The following is a 22,546-nucleotide window of genomic DNA, read 5'->3' on the forward strand; positions in this document are numbered from 1 at the left end:
TTTGATTTGCATTTCTCTGATGGCCAGTGATGAGTATTTTTTCATGTGTCTGTTGGCTGCATAAATGTCTTCTTTTGAGAAGTGTCTGTTCTTATCCTGCACCCACTTTTTGATGTGGTTGTTTGCCAAAACCCAATTTGATGCATTACATTTGGTTGTTATGGCTCTTTATTCACTTTTTAAAAAATGTTCTCTCTTCTTTTGTTTTTCATGAAAATTGATATGTTAAGATTCCCAGCCAGTTCATGTAGAATGCTCACATCTCATTGTTGAATGCCCCGGTGGGGTTAATTCCTCACCCTTCTCCCAAGTGTAGAGCTCCGGACCATATGACCCTGGCTTATTCTCCTTGTATCTGTAATAAAGGCTGGAACAAGCAGAGGCCCTGCTGATCTGCACACTCTGTAGGGATGGGAAGGGGAAGGCCCTGCTATGCCTAGACACTGGCAATGAACCAGGTTGCAGAGAGCGACAGTCCAAGGGAAAGGAATTGGGGTATGGGGAGGAAGGAATATGGGAGGAATGGGATAACATGGATTTGAAGCACTTGCTCATTATATGGACCCATTCGATAGCCACTCCCCACCTAGGAAAAACAAGTCGGGAGTCTTAAAGAAGAATCCTCAGTCTCTACTGCAGGGGAGAGGCCAAGCGAGTGCCTCCCAGAACCAGTGGCAGAGGAATAAGCATTGTGTACAGCACCTATTCGTCAACATTTAATAGTATGATTTATCTGAAGATTTGAATATATAATGTATTTTCAAATACTGTCTTCCTGTGATATAATGAAAAAATTGCAAAATTCATGTTGGTGTTACAGCAAGGGAGGAGGGAATGAGAATGAAATGGGAGAGGCAAATAGAGGGAACTTCAGCTTGTTCTTCACTCGTTTTTCTTTTCTTTTACGTTGAAGGGAACCTGCTGGAGAAATATGGCAGAGGAGTGACATTCATTTGGTTTTGAGGGATGAGTGTGTTGCTCTCGGCACTGTAGAAAATTTGAGCTCCACTTCTGCTCCTTATTCAATAATACAGCTTTTGAAATCACATAGGTCAGAGAAGTTAAAATTGGCTTGTCACAAACTCAACCATAACAAACAAAATTAGACTGGCCTTCTTTGTGATCTGATTTTGTCCTGGATGTGTGAGGGCTCCTGTGAGGGTTCAGCGGATCGTGGGCAAGTTTACTTACTCCCTGTGAGCCTCAGTTTCCTTCTCTGTAAAATGGGAATAACATCCCCTGACACAGAGCTAGTTGATTTCGTGACGGTCCTGCAGTGAGCAGGAGGACACACTAACCCAGCCAGCAGGAGCTGAAACTGTGAGGTCATCGTTATCCCACACAACTCAGAGTCTGAAAACAGGGACGTTCGTGGCAGGGCTGGCGGCTGCACAGTGCTGTGGAGGACCCAGGCACACATAGCACCCTGCTCTTCTCTCCCCAGCGGGTCAGTGCTGGCTCCATCTGGGGATGCAGTATAGCTGTGGCCACATCAGGTCACACATCCTCACACTACATCATTCAGGGCAGCAAGAGAGAGCCCCTGATTATGGCCCTTGTGAAGGAGCAGCAAGCCCCAGCAGGCTTCCTGTTACATCTTGTGGGCCAGGCGACAGCAGTCCCTGGCAAGGGGGATGGTATTGCACAGATCATCTTGGACGTATGAACACTTGCACGTTGCCCCATGGGGCAGGCAAGGAGGCTGGCCTGAAAAGCCCCAGACACAAGCAGGGCTCTGTCAGCGAGGATGAGAGGAAAAAGCTACAGGGTGGGCAAAACAACGGGGTCTGCCACAGAAATGCAGACCACCTGCCTCATTAGCATGTTCCCTTTCCCTCCTCTCCCTGATTGTCTACTCCTGTTCCCTGTACTCCCTGACGGCTGCCCAGAGCACTAGCAGCTGAGATCAATGCAGAGGATGAACGAGGCTGCCCACTTTAGTGTCAAATGTGTCAGGTTTCCAGGTGTTACAGCCATTCTGTTTAGTTTTATGCCTTTGTAAGCAAAGACCTTGCCATTTTATTTTACTTTGTGGCAACCCAGTTTTACTATATCCCAGCCTGGTTGTTATATACAGTTTTTAAAAGTCAAGTGAGACAGGTTGCTATTTCACAACCTAGAGAAAAAGAAGTGACTAAGTAACTGCATGTTTTTTCCAATGATGTCCACAACAGTCCATCCAGTGGTACTGTCAGTTAAGGCCCTTACTTCCATTTCTCAATTAGCTTTAATAAGGTGACTTGTGGCCGGGCGCGGTGGCTCAAGCCTGTAATCCCAGCACTTTGGGAGGCCGAGACGGGCGGATCACGAGGTCAGGAGATCGAGACCATCCTGGCTAATACGGTGAAACCCCGTCTCTACTAAAAATACAAAAAAAAAAAAAAAAAAACTAGCCGGGCGAGGTGGCGGGCGCCTGTAGTCCCAGCTACTCAGGAGGCTGAGGCAGGAGAATGGCATAAACCCGGGAGGCGGAGCTTGCAGTGAGCTGAGATCCGGCCACTGCACTCCAGCTCGGGCGACAGAGCAAGACTCCTGTCTCAAAAAAAAAAAAATAAAAAAAAATAAGGTGACTTGTAGTTGATAAGAATATGCCAATTAGTTAGCATAAGCATTAACATCTTCATGTAATAAATGTCTACTTAACTTTGTAGTGTTAATACATGCTTTTGTTTAGAATTAAGGGCACAGTTATTTTTTATCAGTAATGCCACTTCTTACAATGGAATCACTGAATCTTAACCAAAAAGCACTGAAGAGTCGATAGGGATTCAGTTTAAACAAATAACCAACAAGTTTTATTATATTAAACTTTATTAATATAGCAATACATTAGGCAATAACTCTCTGACTCTAAAATAAATGTACTTCTGAGAGCCTTAATTTTCAGGCATTACTTGCAGTCTTTATCCTTCATATTTCATTATTTCTATTCTGAGAGCAACAACACCTTTTATTAAAATTAGACTTTTTTATTTGTACAAATGTATGGGGTACATTTGAAATTTTGTTACACGTATATAATGTGTAGTGATTGAGTCAGGGTGTTCCTCACCCGAGTACAGTGCATTTTTGTTAAGCAGAATCACCCTATTCTGCTATCAAACATTGAATGTATTCCCTCTATCTTACTGTATGTTTGTACCCTTTAACCCACTTCTCTTCATCCTCCCCCACCACTCACCTTTCCTAGTCTCTGGTATCTGTCTTTGCACTCTCTACCTCTATGTGCTCAAATTTCTAGCTCCCACATATAATTCAAAACACAGAATATTTGTCTTTTTGTGCCTGATTTATTTCACTTAGGGTAATGACCTCCAGTTTCATCCATGTTGCTGCAATGAATGACATCATTCTTGTTAATAGCTGAACGGTATTCTCCTGTGTATTTACACCACGTTTTCTTTAGCCATTGACAGATGGAATGTAGAAATGTAGAACATGTTCTGCTTCTTCAATTGTTCAAATCCTATTAATAGTTCTCTATTTTTAAAGAATTTTTTATTAAAATACTGTTACAACTTATTGGAAATATCTGTTATAAACATTCTCACTTGATTGAAGTTCCCAAATTGTTGAAGGCCTTAGGGAGGTGCAATGTTATATTTCATCCTCCAAATAAAAACATACATATGTATGTCACTATACGTTTCACATAACATTAGAAACTTGATACAACCATTCATAAACTTGAAGCAATTTTTAAACAATTTTAATATTATCCAAGAAGTGACATGTCAGATGACATTTGTGTCACCTGCCTAACACGTAAGACACCATCATTAGATGAGCCAGGCTATTTATCTTTTCCATAGCCACGTTCTTTTGAAAAGCAGCCATGAGTGCAGGTGCACCTGTCATCAGGTTGGATAGAGTCTCCTGTGGCCGTCAGCCTGGAGATTACCTTTGCCTCTCTTCTATGCTGTTCACTCATTTCCCTCCTGTTTCCTGTATTTCTCTGGTTTTGGTTTCCACCATCATTTTGTGGAGTACATTCTCCTGAAGCTTCCTGAGAAAGAGTGAATGAAGATGTCTTGACATGGGTTCACTAGAAAACAAAACCCAAGGTAATTCCCAATGGCTATTTATTTCAGAGACACAATCCCAGATGTGTTAGCAACTAGTTTTATTGAGAAATAAGGCTGCTATGAATTTCTTGTATTAGTCTTATGTTTTCACTTCCCTTGGGTAAATATTCATGAGTGGAATTGCTGGGTCATATGGTAAAGGTAGGTAGTAGTCCGTTTCACACTGCCATAAAGATATTACCTCAGACTGGGTAATTTACAAACAAAAGGGGTTTAATTGATTCACAGTTCAGCATGGCTGGGGAGGCCTCAGAAAACTTACAATCGTGGTGGAAGGGGAAGGGGAAGTAGGCACCTTCTTCACAAGGCAGCAGGAGAGAGAGAGCACAGGGGAAACTGCCACTGTTAAAACCATCATATCTGATGCGAACTCACTCACTATCATGAGAACAGCATGGGGGAAACCGCCTCCATGATTTAATTACCTACCACCTTCCCTTAACACATGGGCATTATAATTCAGGATGAGATTTGAGTGAGGACGCAGAGCCAAACCATATCAGAGTATGTTGAATGGTATTAGAAATTGCCAAAAGTTTTTCTAAAATAATTGTGCCATTTTATAATCCCAACAGCAAAGTATGAAAACTCCAGTTGCTCCATGGCCCCTTGGACATCTGTGCTAATATGTAAAATACAACTGAACCTTGAACAGCACAGGTTTGAACTGCAGAGGTCCACTTCCACTTATATGTGGATTTTTTTCAACCAAGTGAGGATCAAAATTACAGTATTCACAGGATGCAAAATCCATGTATATGGAGGGCCAACTTCTAATATATACAAGTTCCACTAAATCAACTATCAGACTTCAGTATACACAGATTTTGGTGTGTGTCAGAAGGGGAAGGGCCCCAGAACCAATCCTCTGCAGATACTGGGGGATGACTGTACCATTGATTTGTGTATATTGCTCTTGTATCCTGTGACCTTAAAAATTGCTTATTTGCTATGTTTTTTTGTAGCTTTCTTATGATTTTCTGTGTGAACTATCATGTTCTCTGCTAAGAAGAATAGTGTTATTTTTTCCTTTCGGATTTGCGAATACAGATTTTATTTCTTTCTCTTGACTTATTTCACTGGCTAGGACTTCTCATACTATGTTGAATAGCAGTGGAGAGAAGGGGCATCCTTGTCTTTTTCCCAGTCTTAGACGTAAAGCATTCAGTCTTTCACCACTAGGTATGATGTTAGCTATATGTTTGTGTAGATTTTTTAAATCAAGTTATGGAGATCCCCCCATTCCTAGTTTTATGGGAATTTTTAATTATGAGTGAGTATTGAATTTTGTCAAATGCTTTTTCTGCATTCATGATATGATTATGTGATTTTTCTTCTGTAGCCCATTAATATGGTGAATTATATTGATTGATTTTCAAATATTAAACCATCCTTGCATCCCTTGGACATGGTATATAGTTCTTTGTATATGTCACTGTGTTCTACTTGTTTATATTTTCTTATGAATTTTGCATCATATTCATGAGAGGTGTTAGTCTGCACTTTTCTCTTTTTGTACTTTCTTTGTTTGATTTTGGTATCAGGGTAATGTTGGCTATTTTCTGGAGGAGCTTGTATAATGTTGGTTGTTGTTAAGTATACCTCTTGGTATAACCTTTTTGGGAATTGTTCTAGTTATTACATTATATACACATACTTTATCAAAGTCTATTGGTGTTGACATTTTACTACTATTGGCGAAGCATATAAACCTTACCTGCCTTTTTGCTTCTTTATTCTCTACCATTTATAATAAAATTTATTTATTTTTAAATGTTTATTCAACATACATTGAAACATATAAACAGGCAATGTCATAATTTTTCCTTTAACCATCAGACATAATTTAGAAATCTCAAGAGGAGAAGGAAAGTCTATTATATTTGCGCATATTTTTGTTCTTTCCATGTTCTTCCTTCTTTATATGCCAAAATGCCTTCTTTTATCATTTCCTTTCTGCCTAGAGAACTTCCTTTAGCCATTTATTTAAGGTAGGTTTGCTAGGAACAAAATCTCCTAGCTTTACTTCATCTGAGAATATATCTGTCTCTTGCTTATTACTGAAGAATATTTTTGCTAGCTTTAGAATTCTGGGCTGACAGTTATTTTCTTTCAGCACTTAAAAAATGTTATCCTGGGTGGGCGTGGTGGCTCACGCCTATAATTCCAGCACTTTGGGAGGCCAAGGCAGGCAGATCACTTGAGGTCAGGAGTTCGAGACTAACCTGGCCAACATGGTAAAACCCCATCTCTACTAAAAATACCAAAAATTAGCCAAGTTTGGTGGTGCATCTCTGTGTCCCAGATACTTGGGAGGCTGAGGCAGGAAAATCACTTGGGTTGAACCCGAGAGGCAGAGGTTGCAGTGAGCTGAGATTGCACCACTGCACTCTAGCCTGGGTGACAGAGCAAGACTCTGTCTCAAAAAATAAAAATGTTATCCTGTTTCCTTCTGGCCTACATGGTAGCTAATGAGAAATCCACTGTCTTTAAAATTGTTTTTCCCATATAAGTAAGGCGTTGTTTCTCCTTGGCAGTTTTTAAGGTTTCTTTCTTTGTCTTTAGTTTTTAGAAGTTTGACTATGATATTTTGGCATGAGTTTCTATGGGTTTTTGTCCGTTCAGGGTTTGCTGAGCTTCTTGAATCTGTATGTTTGTTTGTTCATTTGCAAAAATTGGGAACTTTTTAGTGATTATTTCTTTGAGGACTTTTTTAGCTGTATCCTATTTCTCCTCTTCTACAGGACTCCAGACTTTTGTCGCAGTCCCGCATGTTCCTGAGTTGTGTTCTGTATATGTGTGTTTTTCTTAAGTCTAATTTTTCTCTATTGTTCAAATTAGGTAATTTCTATGTTCTACGTTTATATTACATTGGTTCTTGTTCTCTTCTCTCCATTCTGCTTTTCAGCACATCCACTGAGTTTTTAAAATCAGATTTGTATTTTTCAGTCCCTGTTATATCTGCCCATATTTTTATTCTTTATTTGGCTCTGTTTTGTATCTTCTATTGTTTTGATAAGACTTTCTATGTCTTTACTATATTTTCTGTTTTTTTATTTGTCTTAGGTATGTTTGTAATTGCTTGTTGAAGTATTCTTAGGATGACTACTTTTAAATCCCAGTCAGATAAACTCTAACATCTGTCATCTCAGTTTTCATATTTTTTCTTATTCTGTTTGAAATCTTTCTGGTTCTTGGTATAAGTGATTTTTTTTTTTTTTATTTAAGAGGGTATATATTGGGTATTAAGTTATAGGACTCTGGGTCTTACTTAAATCTTGTGTTTTAGCAGACCTCCTGACGCCAGTCTGGTAGGTTCAGGGGGCCATTGCCTGACAACTGCCAGAGGGTCATTGAAGTATAGGTTCCCCCTCTGCCCCTGTTGATACCTGGGGAATGGGCTTGGTACTTCTTGGCAGGGGTACTCCCTAGCTGAGAGGGGGCGGAGATTCTCATTACAGCCAGATGAGTGTGAAAATCCAGGCTCCCTATGTGTCCTCTGAAGATAGAGGGCAAGGTGCTTACTACCACCCAGTAGGGTTGAGGTCTTGGCATTGAACTCAGCCTTCTCTGACACTCCCCAGGCAATGGAGCAGGCAGTGATGAGCACTTTGTTACAGCCTGGTGAGGGTGGAAGTCTAGGCTTCCCACTAGACCTTTGCTGGCAGGGGTGGTAGTCGGTCTATAATTTTTTCTGTGGTATTTGGCTGGAATAGAAGAGGAAATGTCTAAGCAGCTACTGTCTTGCTAAGCTGCCCCTTTCCTGGTATTCTGTCTAGAGAGAGCATGCTTTTTCTTTTCTGTCTTCTTTCTGCTTTTTTGTTTGTTTGGTTTTTTGGTTTTTTTTGGTGTTTTTTGTTTGTTTGTTTGTTTGTGTTTTTTTTTGTGGCCTGCTCTCATTGGTGTTTCTAGGTTCCAGTTTCTACAGTATCTAGTCTGGGATATGTTAGGCAAAAAGAAACTCCAGGGAACCCACCATTATGGCATTCCTCAAGTCTCAGGATCCTAGCTAGTCTGCCACTTCTTCTCCAATTTTCAGAGTCTTCTAATATGATTTTATACAGAATTTTTTCAGGGCTTTTCATTGTAAGAGGAATAGGCAACAGTACATCTGCTCTATCTTCCCTGAAGTAGAAGTCTCTAAATGTAAATGTTCATGAAATTTAACATGACTACACCTACATAGCTATAATGGTTTTGATGAATCAAATGAAATATGAACTGTACTTTCAAAGGTATGAGTGCATCAAAAAGCTAGATGGCGAAAGGAAAAAATAGCTTTCAGGAGGGAAAGCTGTATTCAAGGAAATGACAGAGAAATTTTTTATCTTGTGTAAAATACGTTTTCAGATTCAAGGAGAGAAGGTACTGGCCTTGAGTTTCTTAATGCTCATGCTAATTGATGGGAGGATTTGGCCACTTCTTGTCTTCAAAGGGAAAAGAAATCTGTATTTTATTTGAGGAGAGAAGTAGCCATACTGTTCCCCCTTTCTACTGAAACCTGTAGAAAATCTATCCCTGATGTTTGTGCCTCCTTAGCAAACACCCCCAATGGCCCCTGCCTTTTCTGGGATCCTGTTCTAAAGTGAGCTTCTGTTCCAGGTCGCCTGAACTGGTGGTCCACTGTGTGCACAAGCTGTAAACGGCTTCTTCCTCTGGCCACGACAGGGGATGGGAACTGCCTTTTACATGCCGCCTCACTGGGTAAGCTCTGCAGCACAGACAGAGGGTAGCCAGGCTCCAGGCCTGCGCAAGGAAATACATATGCTATTGAAGGAAAGACATGTTATTGAAGGAAAGATATATGCTAAATAGAGTCACCCATGTCACTGTCATCTGGGAAAGTCCCCAGGAGATACAGCTAACAATCCTGGCCCTTCTTGTCAAGTAGCTTGCAGTTGGTAGAGAGACAGAATACACATAAGAAAAGACCTGGCGTGAGAGAAGGAGGCCTTAAGCATAGCCACAGGGATGGGACTTAGAGACTATTGCCTGGTACAAATAAAAAGGACTTCCTGGAGGAGGTGGGATCTTTACTGAAACTTGAAGAACTTCAGAGACTAGAAGAGGACATTGCAGGCAGGGAGACCCTGCAGATAAAGCATAAAGGCAGGAATATGGACAGGGTGTTTGGAGGTAGGGTGAACAGGTAAGGCTGGAGCAGGAAGTTTTGGGAGCAGTGCATGAGGCTGAGTAAATGAGGATCCACTACATTGACAGCAGTCAAAAATTGGCCTGGACTAATGGAAACAGACGTAGGTACTGCTCAGATAAATCACAGGGGAGTCAGCATACTCAGAATATACCGCAGAGATCAGCAGCCTTGTCCAACAGAGACATGAGCTTCCCAGTCAGACAAAGCCACACAACACAGAAATATTTGGATAATTGAGGATCATCATCGACTTTCTGGAACCTCAGTTATCCCTTTAGGCCCAGCGTTAGATGCACAAGGCCGAATCCATTTGGATAGGTGAGTCTGGGTTTGCCCCAGGGACCATCAGGGCTGGTTGCTCCCTACCCGCTCTGGAGGATAGCACCTCTCCAAAACACATGACCCTCACACAGGAATGCGGTCCTTGGTCAAACTCGCATCCCCAACAGACGTGGCTTTAACTGGGTGCTGTGACCTACCTCAAGGGCCAGCCCCCAGACCTCTCTCTTTGGACCTGCAGTGAGGCCTAATCAGCAAGAGGTAGGTGAGATAAGACTGTAACGGGCTTCAAGGGAAATACATCAGGGTTTTGGAAGGGTCCCAGAGGAGGATGGAGACCAAAAGCAAGGGAAACATTCCCCAGACTTGACCTGCAGTGAGGAAAGGAAAGGCACCCACTTGCCTGCTTCATCTCCATGCCATTGGAGCACACTCTGCTTATTGGCATTGCAAAAGTATTCCACATTCACCATGGTGAGAAAATGAAAATCAGTGACCCCCACCCAGCGGCGGCCACTCTTAATTAACAGTCTGGTGGTGTCATCGTCTTCCAATCTTCTGTCTGTTCTTTAGGTGAAATGATGATCTTGCTGTGTTCACAGTCTTGAATCCAACATTTTCCCTTACGACTTGAGAATTTTCCCTGCTGTTATCTTTCAGACACGTGATTTTCAGTAGTTGGGTCATATTTCATCATAGTGGTTAATATTAACTATTCCCATATTATTGAGCATATTTTGCCTTGTTCTTTGTAAAACCTGGGGAAAGAATCTGAAAGAATAAATCTCTCATCTGTGTCAAACAGCAGCCTCATTGTGAAGTCTGGATCATGGAAATGCTTTTGTCCCTTGCATATCCAAGGATGCCCAGCCAGTTGAGCCTTTGAAAACATCAGTTCATGTTAACTCTCCTTCTGAAAACTCTCCAGAGGCTCACAGCTCCCTTGAGAGCCCCCTTTTCACTCTCCCTCTCCCCTCAATCCAACTCTAGCCATCTTTCCCTCTTGCCTTTTCTCAAGTACTGCCACCTCCGGGTATGTCCCTGGCCTTTCGCTGTGCTGGGACAGCAACTTGACTCCTTCCTCCACCCATTTGAGCCTTTGCTCCTGTGTCTCCATTCATGCCACAGCAAATCTGCCTGCCTCACCTCTCCTCATGGAGCTGCCACCCTCAACATCGTACACTCTGTGCCAACCTCATGGCTGCCTCACTTCCCACTTCCCCACAATATGCACTCCATGAGATTTTAGGAACTTCATGTGTCCCAGTCACTGCCACACATATTGCCAGCACCTAGAATGAGTAGGTGGGTAGATGGATGGATGGATGGATGGATGGATGGATGGATGGATGGATGGATGGATGGATTCCCCTGTGCTTTCCCTTGCAGCCAGGGCTGCCCTTCTTTTGAGCACTTCTCCCACGAGTTGGGGTTCTTGACCACATCTGAGCTGCCAAGGGCACATTTTCAGAGATGGTTCATTTCCCTCTATATCCTCTCAGCACTTGACACAGGGTGAGACCCTCCCGCTGGTAAGCAGGCACTCTCTCGTGGGCCTGGTGTGTGCAGTGGTGTCACTGACACTCTGCTTCTCAGGAAGCTGAGATGCCTCAGGGCTGGAGATGAGGGAAATGGCAGGCCCTGGAGAAGCCAGGATGCTAATGGCCTCCCTCGCCTGGAGCCCTCCATGAGGACACTGGACAGTCTGTCCCTGTCCCCTAGTCAGTCCCCCACCCAAATGTAAGACTTGGATAATGACCCATTAGGTCCTCAAAGCAAACCAGCAACATTGAGAGTAGGTTGCCAAGGGCGCCAGAGAGGAAAAGCACTTGATTTTCACCCACTATTATTTTGCTACGAACAGGATGTGCTGCTTCATTCACCTACTTGCCTTAATGGGAAGCCTCAGGAAGAAGCTAGAAGGGAATTAACACAACCGCTGAGTAAGGAGGCTGCTCTGCGTGCAGACAGGAGGCCCTCCCAGTGGGTCGTGGTAGTTTGCATCACCTCTGGCTTGTCTTTTCCTCACGTCCTTTCTCTCCTGTGTTCTCCATGGCCTCCTGGCTCCAGGAATGTGGGGGTTTCACGACCGGGACCTGGTGTTACGGAAAGCTCTCTATACCATGATGAGGACGGGAGCCGAGAGGGAAGCCCTGAAGCGGAGGTGGAGGTGGCAGCAGACGCAGCAGAATAAGGAGGTTGGTATCCACTGGCATGGCCGGAGGCCGGGACCCAGGTCAGGTGCCGCCTCGGGCCATGGTCAAGTCCAGAGCATGATCCCTAGTTCCCAGACTGTCTTATGAGGGGAGGCAGAAACAGCCGCTGGGATCCGGAAAGTCTCCTGCTTTTAAGCCCATGGAGGAGGAGCCTGTTGAAATAGCAGAGTCTCGGCAGACAGCAACTATGCGTCCACTTGTGCTTCCTTAAGGCATGATTATGAAAGCTGCCTACCTTCATTCCCAAAAGCATCCTGGCTTGGATGATGAGTTCTATATATGGCTGCCTGCTGTCAGGTGCAGCCCATGGCTCTAGCCCCTGTGTGTGAGCTCAGTCCAAAGGGATTCCCAGTTGTCCCCAAGCATGGTAAACATGAGGACCTTGCTCTCCTAGAAGAATCTGCCTGCTTTCTGACTACAGTTGATCCATTATCCCTTTAAACTTTGTACTGGCCAGCCACAGGTAGGTGCATGCACAGGTTAATGCTCGGTCATCCCCAGCCCCTGAGAATGACCCTTGTTGGTGGGCAGATTCCCAGCAGCTCTGGAATTAGAGCTTGGAGCTTTTGAAAATATAGTGTGCATAGCAAAGGTGGCCAACAGGGTGCAGTTAGTGTAGTTGGTAGCTACCTACAGATGTGCCTGGCCTGGGTCTCAGTGAGACTGGTCTGGGTTGGGAGGGTGAGGAGAGAAGGGCAGCGCAGCTGTGGCGCACCCGCCTCTGAGCCAGTTCCCCTCTGCCAGTCAGGGCTGGTGTACACGGAGGAGGAGTGGGAGCGGGAGTGGACGGAGCTGCTGAAGCTGGCCTCCAGCGAGCCGCGCACACACTTCAGCAAGAACGGCGGCACAGGCGGGGGGTAAGTTCTGCCCCTGCTCTCCCCAGAACTCACCTCCAGCTCCAGGCCACCCAGGGCTACACACAGCAGGGGTGGATGGCACGGGGGGAATGTGGGACCCTCACGCTGTGGAAGACAGAAAGATTCCAGCTTTCCAGCATTAGCTTCAAGACAAGGATGCACAGAAGGACTGTGGGTGATGGCTGGCCCCTGCCAGGTGCTGGTGGAAGGGTACGCAGCCCCCATAGGCACTATGCAGGCAGAGGTGAGCTCACATGAGCTGCCTCCAGGCCACTTTCCTTGAAGATTGTTATATAGACCAGGTGAGGTGTGCGCCCTCAGGGCACAGCTGGCCTCTGGAGGTCACACGTGATGGTGAGCGTTCCCACGCATTGCCACCACGCGGACCTGGCTCTGAAGTCCGGATTTTTTCCCCAACTAATTAATTTGCGGCTTCAAGAAGTCACCCTGAAAGCAGAAGCTCATTCAGCTAGCCTGGTGTTTCCCAGATGAGCTCCGTGGATATTTTATGTGTTCCCAGCAAAAAGGCTCCACATCTGTGCATGTTTAGGACTAGCTTGTTCCTACAGAAACACCTTGGATGTTCTAGCGTGGAAGGAAGAGTGTGGCCAGACCAACAGGGCAGCCATAGAGCCTTGACCATGGCTTATTCTTCAGTTCGTATTCTCTGGAACCTGAAAGCAAAGGTGTTGCTCCTAGAAAAGGTCTCAGCCAAACATGAGAAAGTGTGAGCAGTAACCCAGGGAGACCCACGGAAGGACGATTGCATGCAGCTCCAGGCTGCCCTCAGGCTCATGGGCCCTGCAGCGGGCACCTGGGTCCTCATCCACCCACCAAGGCAGGGCCTAGTGCCTCATGGGTCAGCTCTCCCTGGAGGCCCTGGCTGGAAAAGAGGCTCCCACAGAGCTTCAGCAGCATCAGTGGCATCTGAGACATGTTTACAGATGAGATTGTTAGAAAGCCACGTACGCTGGCACACCCTTCCTCCGTGTTTTAACGCTATGGTATGTCTGCACCAACAGTCTGTCTTGGTAGGACATTTGAGGACAAGCATTCTGAAGACTTAGTCGACTGGAAAACTGCTCTCTTCCTCTGCACACCTCCCAAGTCCTACCTGTGATGGGTCTTAAGCATTCCTCCATGTCGTTTTCACGGTTGCCTCTCTCCCTCCTGCCACAGGGCAGATGCCTGATACATGCTGGGAGACTGGATCCAGTCCAGGTGTCTCTGCCAGGTACAGAGGAGTGGGGAAAGATAGCAGCAATGATGACAATAATCACAGGTGATCATCACATACACGTCTCCTGAGTACCCCCATCCAGGAAGAGCTTCCCCCAAGGTCCCATGGCTAGTCAGCCCATCTGACTCCTGAGGTCACAGCCTGGTCCCCTGCTGCCTGCTCCCTGGGGCCCGAGGGATTCAGATGCTAAATGGGGACATACGGGCCACTTGGTGTCTGTCCCTATCTCCCACAGAGTCTGAGTGATCAACTGTAATCTAACAAAAGGATTAGGTCCCTTTAGGAATATCCAAAATGGCCCAGACATTGTCCCATTTAGTAGGATAGTCTGGTCCCCTCCCCCTGGAAGCCACAGTTCTGGTTGCCACATCACAAAAGAGAAGGAAGAACTCGGGGAATGGCCAGAGATGGGAAACTAAACCAAGGCTGGATGGGAGTGACCCCATCAGAAAAGAATGGAGAGGTGAGGCGGGAAGGTTGGGTGGTGTTGGGGTAACAGAAGGAAGGAGGTGAGCACAGGTCGGGTAGGGTGGGGTGGGGTCGGGGAGACCATAAGAGGGACCCGTGCCGGGTCCTCTATCCCCTCGTTTCAAACCCTACCTCACGGGCCTCCAGTACGCCTTCCACAGATTGGAAAACCGAGCCTCAATGGGATTAGATCACTGTTCCAAGACCACAAAAATGATAAATGGAGGAGCCAAAAAGTCAAAATGTGGTCTGATCATTGTAGAGCCTCTTGACCAGGCTCTACAGCGCTAACGAAATCCCTCAAATACAGCAGAGTTTGTAGAACCTCAGGCGACAGATCAGCCTGCAAGTGAAACCACCACTCTGGGCTTCAGATGGTGACGGGAGTGAGGACACAGCCACCCACAAAAGCCACTGATGCTCAGGTCGGAATCCTGTGCCAGTGATGCAGGAGGCACTTCTAGGGTTTCAGCAACAGGTGTTTCCAGTGGAGAAAGAAAAAGGCAAAAAAAAAAAAACCCTCAGAAGAGGACAGAGCACATGCAATAGGAATCTATCTAACGGAGTTGCTTCTGTAGCCAGATACCTCCTTGGGTTACCTGGAACCTTTGCATGGCCAGTCAAGGAGGGAGGCCTATGGGACCAGGCATAAAACGCACATTTCCTGGGAATAGGGAGTTGTGGCTGAGTCCCATGGACTGGGGTAATGGGCAGAGAGCGCCTCAGCAAGGCACCCGTGCAGCTGTGCAGGGCTCGCCAACAGGGTGCTCTAGAGCAGCCAACTGCTCCAAGAATTCACTGGGGGTTCAGAGTCCACAGAGAGGCCTTTGTGTCCAAGCACAGTGTGCTCTGCCTTTTGCCTATGTCTTCTCTCCCCGTGTTGAGCTGAGAGGTGTGGGGCATCATCTGTGGGGCTTGAGAGCTGCAGAGACGAGTTTCTGATGCCTGACTGAAGGGCCTGAAGGCAGCAACTGGCGAGCTCAGGGTTCATGGGGCTACGGCAGGCTGTGCAGGCCAGGACACGTGGCCGTAGGGGATGTAAGGCCAGGATGCTGCGAGCTGTCCGAGGGCCAGGCATGGATTCAGGGAGGAGGCTCCAAGCAGGCTGGCTTCAGGACTCACCCACGGTGGGGACCACACAGAAGGCCAGCCCCTGAGGCCAGGGCTGAGGGTGGACACGAGCAGTCAGTGACAGGAGTCACCACCACAGCCCAGGGACCTGAGGACACAGCCCCTCAACTGGCAGAGAGCTCTGAAGACCCACAAAAGCCCTTCCTCAGACAGCAGGCCAGAACTGGGACCTCCAGCGAGCCCAGCGGGCCCTGAAGGAAGACAGCAAGAAAGACTTTGCCAACCTCCTGCCCCTCCTCTCTGCCTGTGCTAGCCCCACAGGGGACACAGACGGCAGCCAGAGAAGGGGAGGCAAAGGGTGAAACAGGGAAGCCAGCTGGCAGCTAACTCAGTCTTTCAGGAGGCTCAAACTTGGGGCTGATAGCCCCCTGCACAGGAAAGTGACCGGAAGAACTGCACAAAATTTCCAGGGTGCCACCCGGGAATAGGAAAGAGCAAGTTAAGGGAGAGCTTGCGGGCATGATGGCGAGAGGTGGCCTTCTTCATCCCAGCCTGGGTTTCCCAGAACCTGTTCCCCACGGATGAGGGTAAAGGGGTACAGTGCAGGCCCTGCGTCCTGCTCTGAGAGCCCCTGGTATGGAGGCAGATGGGGCAGCCTCTGTTCTGTTGGTCCTTGACACAGATGATGGCCTGGAGTCATTTTTAAACCTGTTACTTTCCCAGAAAGCGTCTGTGTCACTTATCTGAAGAGGTCAGAAGGGACCAGAGACCAGGTATGGGCGTGAGCTAGACCCATTTCCTCTCACTGTGCCTCCCAGGACTCAGTGGCCAGGCCCTGGCCACGTGGGAGAACCAGGCCTTCCCTAGGGCTTGGGGAGGGGTTAGTGAGATCAGATGGGAATTTGAACAGTGTCATCTACTGAATCCATGTTATGCATCAGGCAGTCCCATGAGCTGTCATTATCATCACCAATCACAGATAAGGAGGCTGAGATTCAGAGAATTAGATAATGTATTATTAGTCAGGGTTCTCCAGAGAAACAGAACCAATAAAAGACATATACATAAAGAGATCTAATGTAGGTATTGGCTCACGTGATTATGGTGTCTAAGAATTCCCATGACCTGGCATGTGCCAGCTGGAGACCCAGGAAAGCCAGTGGTGTAGTGCAAAGACCCAAGAACCGGAGAACTGATGGCGTGGGTCCAGTCTGAATCTGAAGACCTGAGAACCAGGAGTGCCGAGGGCAGAAAGTCCGTGTCCCAGCTAAAACAGGTCTGGTTATTCTGTCGTCCTCCACTGTTTTGTTCCCATCCGTGAATAGATCAGATGAGCCCCACCCACATTGGTGAAAGCCCTCTGCTTTCTGCTCTCCAGCAATTCAAATGCTAATCTCATCCAAAATGCCCTCGCAGACACACGCAGAAATAACGTTTAACCAGCTGTCTAACCATCACAGGTTAGCTTCCAATGTCCCACAGGCTGAAAGATACAAAGCCAGAACCTGAACTTAGAACTGACCAAAACACCTAAGCCCACATTCTTGACAAATGGAGACCAGGCATGAGGAGTAGGAATCAACAACTTATCCTGACTATGGTGAAAATAATCGTTTTTGTTCTTTAAACTTTTTAAAGAACTACTTATTTGTTTTCTGTTTGATGAGAAGGGTTAAGTGGAAGCTGAGAGGCCAGTTGGATGGACAGAGAGGAAAAGAGAGCAGAGCAAGGGGGGCCTTTGGGGAACCCTCTGGCAGCCCCCGGAGCATCTTCTGTCTAGGTCCTTAACTTTTCTCACATACTAACCTCTCTGCTTTCTCTTTGTAGTTGAGCTTCTGAAATTTCACTGACACTGTGTTTGCTGCATTTCTTTTTATTAGCATTTTTCAGAAGTAGTTAGAATCCCAAGTGATTTCCTAGCACACAGTCTGAGAGTTGTCAATTTCGGTCAATCTTCTGAGGAAAAGCAAGAGGCATTTTTTTCCTGGAAGATGCCCACACCACAGCCTGGTGCTCCCAGGCCATGGGTTGGCCTTGTGCAGGAAAGGAGGCATTCTTATGTGTATTCCTGAAGGTTCCATGACTTCCACCAGCAGACCAAGCAGAAAGAGCATCTGCTAACGAACGTAAGGTGTCCTCACTCTGCAGATGTGGGACCCGGCTCAAATTTTTTTTTTTTTTTTGATATTTTAGGTTAATTGCTTTATCATTAATACAGAGAGGTTGCACATTAGTTCTCTATAATTAACAGAAATTATGCAGTGTTTGGTAATTGTAGCAGGATTCAGTAGTTTTTAAAGACATTTCTCATTGAAAATAAGACCAAAGTTGACTCTCTGTCTAGGGATGTTCCTCAAGTAGGAGCCTTCCCTGATCTTCCTGTCTAAAGAATCCACCTTTTGGCCGGGCGCGGTGGCTCAAGCCTGTAATCCCAGCACTTTGGGAGGCCGAGACGGGTGGATCACGAGGTCAGGAGATTGAGACCATCCTGGCTAACACGGTGAAACCCTGTCTCTACTAAAAAATACAAAAACTAGCCGGGCAAGGTGGCAGGTGCCTGTAGTCCCAGCTACTCGGGAGGCTGAGGCAGGAGAATGGCATGAACCTGGGAGGCGGAGCTTGCAGTGAGCTGAGATCCGGCCACTGCACTCCAGCCCGGGAGACAGAGCGAGACTCCATCTCAAAAAAAAAAAAAAAAAAAAAAAGAATCCACCTTTTATCACTGTACTGATAGTTTCTTTTTTATTATTTTATTATTTATTTAAATATGTTTAGGGGATACAAGTGCAGGTTTCTTACATGCAAATATCGCACTGTGGTAAAGTCTGAGCTTTTAGCATACCCATTACCCAAGTAGTAAGCATTGTACTCAATAGGTAATTTGTCAGTCCTTACCCCCTCGAACCCTCCAGCCTGTCATAGTCCCCAGTGTCTGTTGTTCTACTCTGCCTGTCCATATGTACACATTGTTTAGCCCCCAGCTATAAGTGAGAACAGGCAGTATTTGACTTTCTGTTCCTGAGTTATATCACTGAGGATAATGGCCTCCATATCCATCCATGTTGCTGCAAAAGACAGGATTCCATTCTTTTTTATGGCTGAGTCATATTCCATGGTGTGTGTGTATATATATATATATATATATATACACACCACATTTTCTTTATCTAAGCCTACATTGATGGACACTTCGGTGGTTTCTATCTCTTTGCCATTGTGAATAGTGTTACAGTAAACATGCAGGTATCTTTTTGATATAATGAGTCATTTCCCTTTGGGTATATACTTAGTAGTGGGATTGCTAGATTGAGTGGTAGTTATGTTTTTAGTTCTTTGAGAAATCTCCACCCTGTTTCCCATAAAGGTTGTATGAATGTACATTCCTACCAACAGTATGTGTTCCCTTTTCATCATATCCTCACCAACGTCTATTTTTGTTTTTGTTACATTCGCTTTTGAGGACTTGGTCATAAATTATTTGCCTAGGCCAATGTCCAAAAGAGTTTTACGTAGGTTTCCTTGTAGAATGTTTATAGTTTCAGGTCTTGCATTTAGGTCTTTAATCAATCTTGAGTTAATTTTTGTATATGGTGAGAAGTGTGGGTCCAATCTCACTCTTCTGCATATGGCTATGCAATTTTCCCAGCACTAAATGAATAGTGTTATTTCCCCAGTGTATATTTTTGTTGGTGTTGTTGAAGATCAGTTGGTTGTAAGTATGTGGCTTCATTTATAGGTTATATATTCTGTTCCGTTGATCTATGTGTCTGTTTTTGTGCCAATACCATACTGTTTTGTTTACTATAACCTTGTAGTACAATTTGAAATTAGATAATGTTATGCCTTCAGCTTTGTTCTTTTTTCTTAGGATTCCTTTGGCTAGTCAGGCTCCTTTTTAGTTCCACATGAAATTTATTGTTTTTTCTAATCCTGTGAAAAATGACATTGGTAAGTTGATAGGGATTGTATTGAATCTATAGATTATTGTAACAATATAATCATTTTAATGATGTTAATTCTTCTAATCCATGAGCATAGGATATTTTTCCATTCATTTGTGTCATCTATAATTTTTTTCTTCAGTGTTTTGTAGTCCTCCTTATAGAGATCTTTCACCTCCCTGGTTAAATATATTCCTCGATATTTTTGTAGCTAATATAAATGGGATTGCCTTCTTGATTTAGTCCTCAGCTAGATTGTTACTGGTATATAGAAATGCTACTGCTTCCAGTATGTTAATGTTGTATCCTGAAACTTTACCAAACTCATGTATCAAATATAAGAAGTTTTTGGTAGAGTCTTTATGGTTTTATAATTATAAAATCATATCATCAGCAAACAGGGACGATTTGACTTCTTCTTTTCCAATCTGGATGCCTTTTGTTTGTTTTTCTCTTGCCTGACTGCTCTATGGGGACTTCCAGCACTATGTTGAATAATGGTGAAAGTGGGCATCCTCATCTTGTTCCAGTCCTTAGAGGAAAAGCTTTCAACTTTTCCCCATTAAGTGTGCTGTTAGCTGTGGGTTTGTCATATATGGCCTTTATTATGTTGAGATGTGTTCCTTCTATGCCTAGTTTGCTGAGGATTTTCATCATGAAGTGATGCTGAATTGTATTGAATGCAAAAATCCTTGACAAAATACTAGGAAATCAAATCCAACAGGACATCAAAAAGATAATACACCATATCAGTTGGGATTTATCCCAGGGATGCAAGGATGATTCAACATACACAAATTAATGAATGTGATATATCACATAAACAGAATTAAGAACAAAAACCATATGATCATCTCGATAGATGCAGAAAAATAACTGATAATTTCTTATTAGATCATCTGTTAGTATCTCTCCCTACCTAAACCTGCATTCATGGGCACACATGGGCAAGCATGAGCATGCTCAGCACAGTGCTAGACCTGTAGTGGATGATCAATAACTATTTGTCACATGATTGACCTCAGCTTATTGATTCTAAGATAAACCTTGTTCCTCAAGCCACACTGGCCACTGCTAGAAGTATCTTTCAGAGCCTAAGATCCATTCAGTCCCTTCAGAGCACTGGGAGGCCCCCATCCTTCCATCTCAGCTTCCCAGGCCATAGCTCTTAGCAGAGCCCTTGCTAGACTGTACTGTGTCATTGGAGAGTCTTTTGTAACAGGTGCCTGTCTGGGCAGGCACAGTCCTTGACCAAGGGCAAAGGCCCATAGAAGGACATAGGCTGGGTTCAGCCCCTTGAGCCTCCTCAGACTGGCTCTGCTCTGCAGGGCCCTACCTGAGAGAGGAGTTGAGGCACACCACTCAGAAATGCTGTGCATAAGATCTGTGCATGAAGAGAACCTTGCACCTGTGAAAAGGAGTGAGGACCGTCCCCACATATTGTGCTGTGGGTGTCTCAGGATGCATCAGGAGGAGGAAGAGGCAATGGTTGGAATAGCGAGTATAAACTCCTACCTAGAGGTGGGAGGATGTGTGCATACAGTTTATGCGCATTTACTCACATTCATACGTGTGCACACATGTGCACTTACATTTTTTTTTTAGATGGAATCTTGTTCTGTCACCCAAGCTAGAGTGCGGTGGCACGATCTCGGCTCACTGCAACCTCCACCTCCCAGGTTCAAGCGATTCTCCTGCCTCAGCCTCCTGAGTAGCTGGGACTATAGGTGCATACCACCATGCCTGGCTAATTTTTGTATTTTTAGTAGAGACGGGGTTTCACCATGTTGGCCAGCATGGTCTCAATCTCCTGACCTCATGATCTGCCCGCCTCAGCCTCCCAAAGTGCTGGGATTACAAGTGTGAGCCACTACCGCACCCGGCTAATTTTTGTATTTTTAGTAGAGATGGGGTTTCACCATGTTGGCCAGGATGGTCTCAATCTCCTGACCTCGTGATCTGCCCGCCTCAGCCTCCCAAAGTGCTGGGATTACAGGCATGAGCCACCGCACCCAGCCTTACACTTACCTTTTTTCATGGAAGGGTACACCAAAAAGCAACACCTATGTCCCCATAGGTGAAGTGACTGCAATTTATCATCCAAACTGGTTCATTTGGGGAAAGGAAAGTGGGCACTAGCCACTTGGGATGTGTGCACAGGACTTTCCCAAGCAAAACAGGAGGTGTGGACGCCCCATCTGGAGGAGGGGATGTGGGGAGGGACCTGGGAGGCTTCATCCAGGCTCTCCGTCTGGGTGGCTGGGTGACTGCTCATTAACAAGCCCCAGACTGGCTTCCTTGTCCAAGACATGGGCTCTTGCCGAGGATGGTCTCCAAGGATGGTGCCTACAGTTTAAGCCAGGGTGCCCCTAAACTGTTCCCTGGGGCCTGAGATACCATCTGGACCTTGCTCCGTGACCTTTGCTTCTTGGTCCTGCCAGGAGGGACTCCTCAGCCTGGCCTCTGCCCACCCCCATCTTTCTCAGGGTGTTTTCATTGGATAGATGGTATATCCCTAACCCTGGAAATTCTCCCTTCTCAAGTACCCACTGGAGAAGCGGATGTGGGTGCCCTGGAGAACCCAGTGTGTGGCGCCCAAAGCATGTTAGGAAGTTCTCAGGGCATGCACATCTTGGAGGATGAAGTCATTATGTTGCATGCCAGTCTTCTTTGCAGTAAGCACTGATTATTAAGCATTTTAGGAATTGTTATGTCTTTGCCCAGTGACCAGATTCTCCCCACGATCCCAGATCTCGCATTTGCTCAGCAAACTCACAAGAAGACATGAAGTCACAGGGCTGAAAGTGGGAGTGAATTTTCGGAATTGGCTTTTCTGAGCTGATTTCTACCAACGGGCTCTGGTCACAGAGTGCAGGTCACAGTTCCAAACTCTCGTCCCAGATAAGATCTTGTTTGCCCCTCCATTTTAGAGCCCCCAGCTAAACTGGAGTTCCAGTACCAGAGCAGCTAGCAAACCTGCAATAAGGAGAAATGAAAAGGGACCTGGACATGGGCGTTTATAGTGTGCCTTTCACGGGATACTTCTCTTACCTGGCAGGTGTCCTAACACCTGGTTGCCCAACCCATGAGCAGGGGGTCCCTCACATGGGAAGCTTGTTTATACTGGCAGATGGCTTTGTGGCTCCTGTCTGGCCTGTGTCTATTTTTTTCTTACCTGATCATCGCTCTGTGGCTGGGACCAACCTTGTGTTCTCCTTGGCGTCTGGTGAAAAC

General features: G+C 45.6%; 1 protein-coding gene across 1 annotated transcript in view; it reads left to right on the forward strand.

Moving 5' to 3' along the window:
- OTUD7A (OTU deubiquitinase 7A) overlaps positions 1 to 22,546 on the forward strand; it is a 199,334-nt gene that overhangs the window by 139,711 nt on the left and 37,077 nt on the right. Inside the window, exons 6-8 of the mRNA XM_011949258.1 lie at positions 8,688 to 8,789; positions 11,590 to 11,717; positions 12,480 to 12,592. Coding sequence (XP_011804648.1) covers positions 8,688 to 8,789; positions 11,590 to 11,717; positions 12,480 to 12,592 — 343 coding nt within the window. The remainder of the gene's footprint in view (positions 1 to 8,687; positions 8,790 to 11,589; positions 11,718 to 12,479; positions 12,593 to 22,546) is intronic.

Source organism: Colobus angolensis, unplaced genomic scaffold (assembly GCF_000951035.1).
Source record: "Colobus angolensis palliatus isolate OR3802 unplaced genomic scaffold, Cang.pa_1.0 Scaffold294, whole genome shotgun sequence".
NCBI lineage: Eukaryota > Metazoa > Chordata > Mammalia > Primates > Cercopithecidae > Colobus > Colobus angolensis.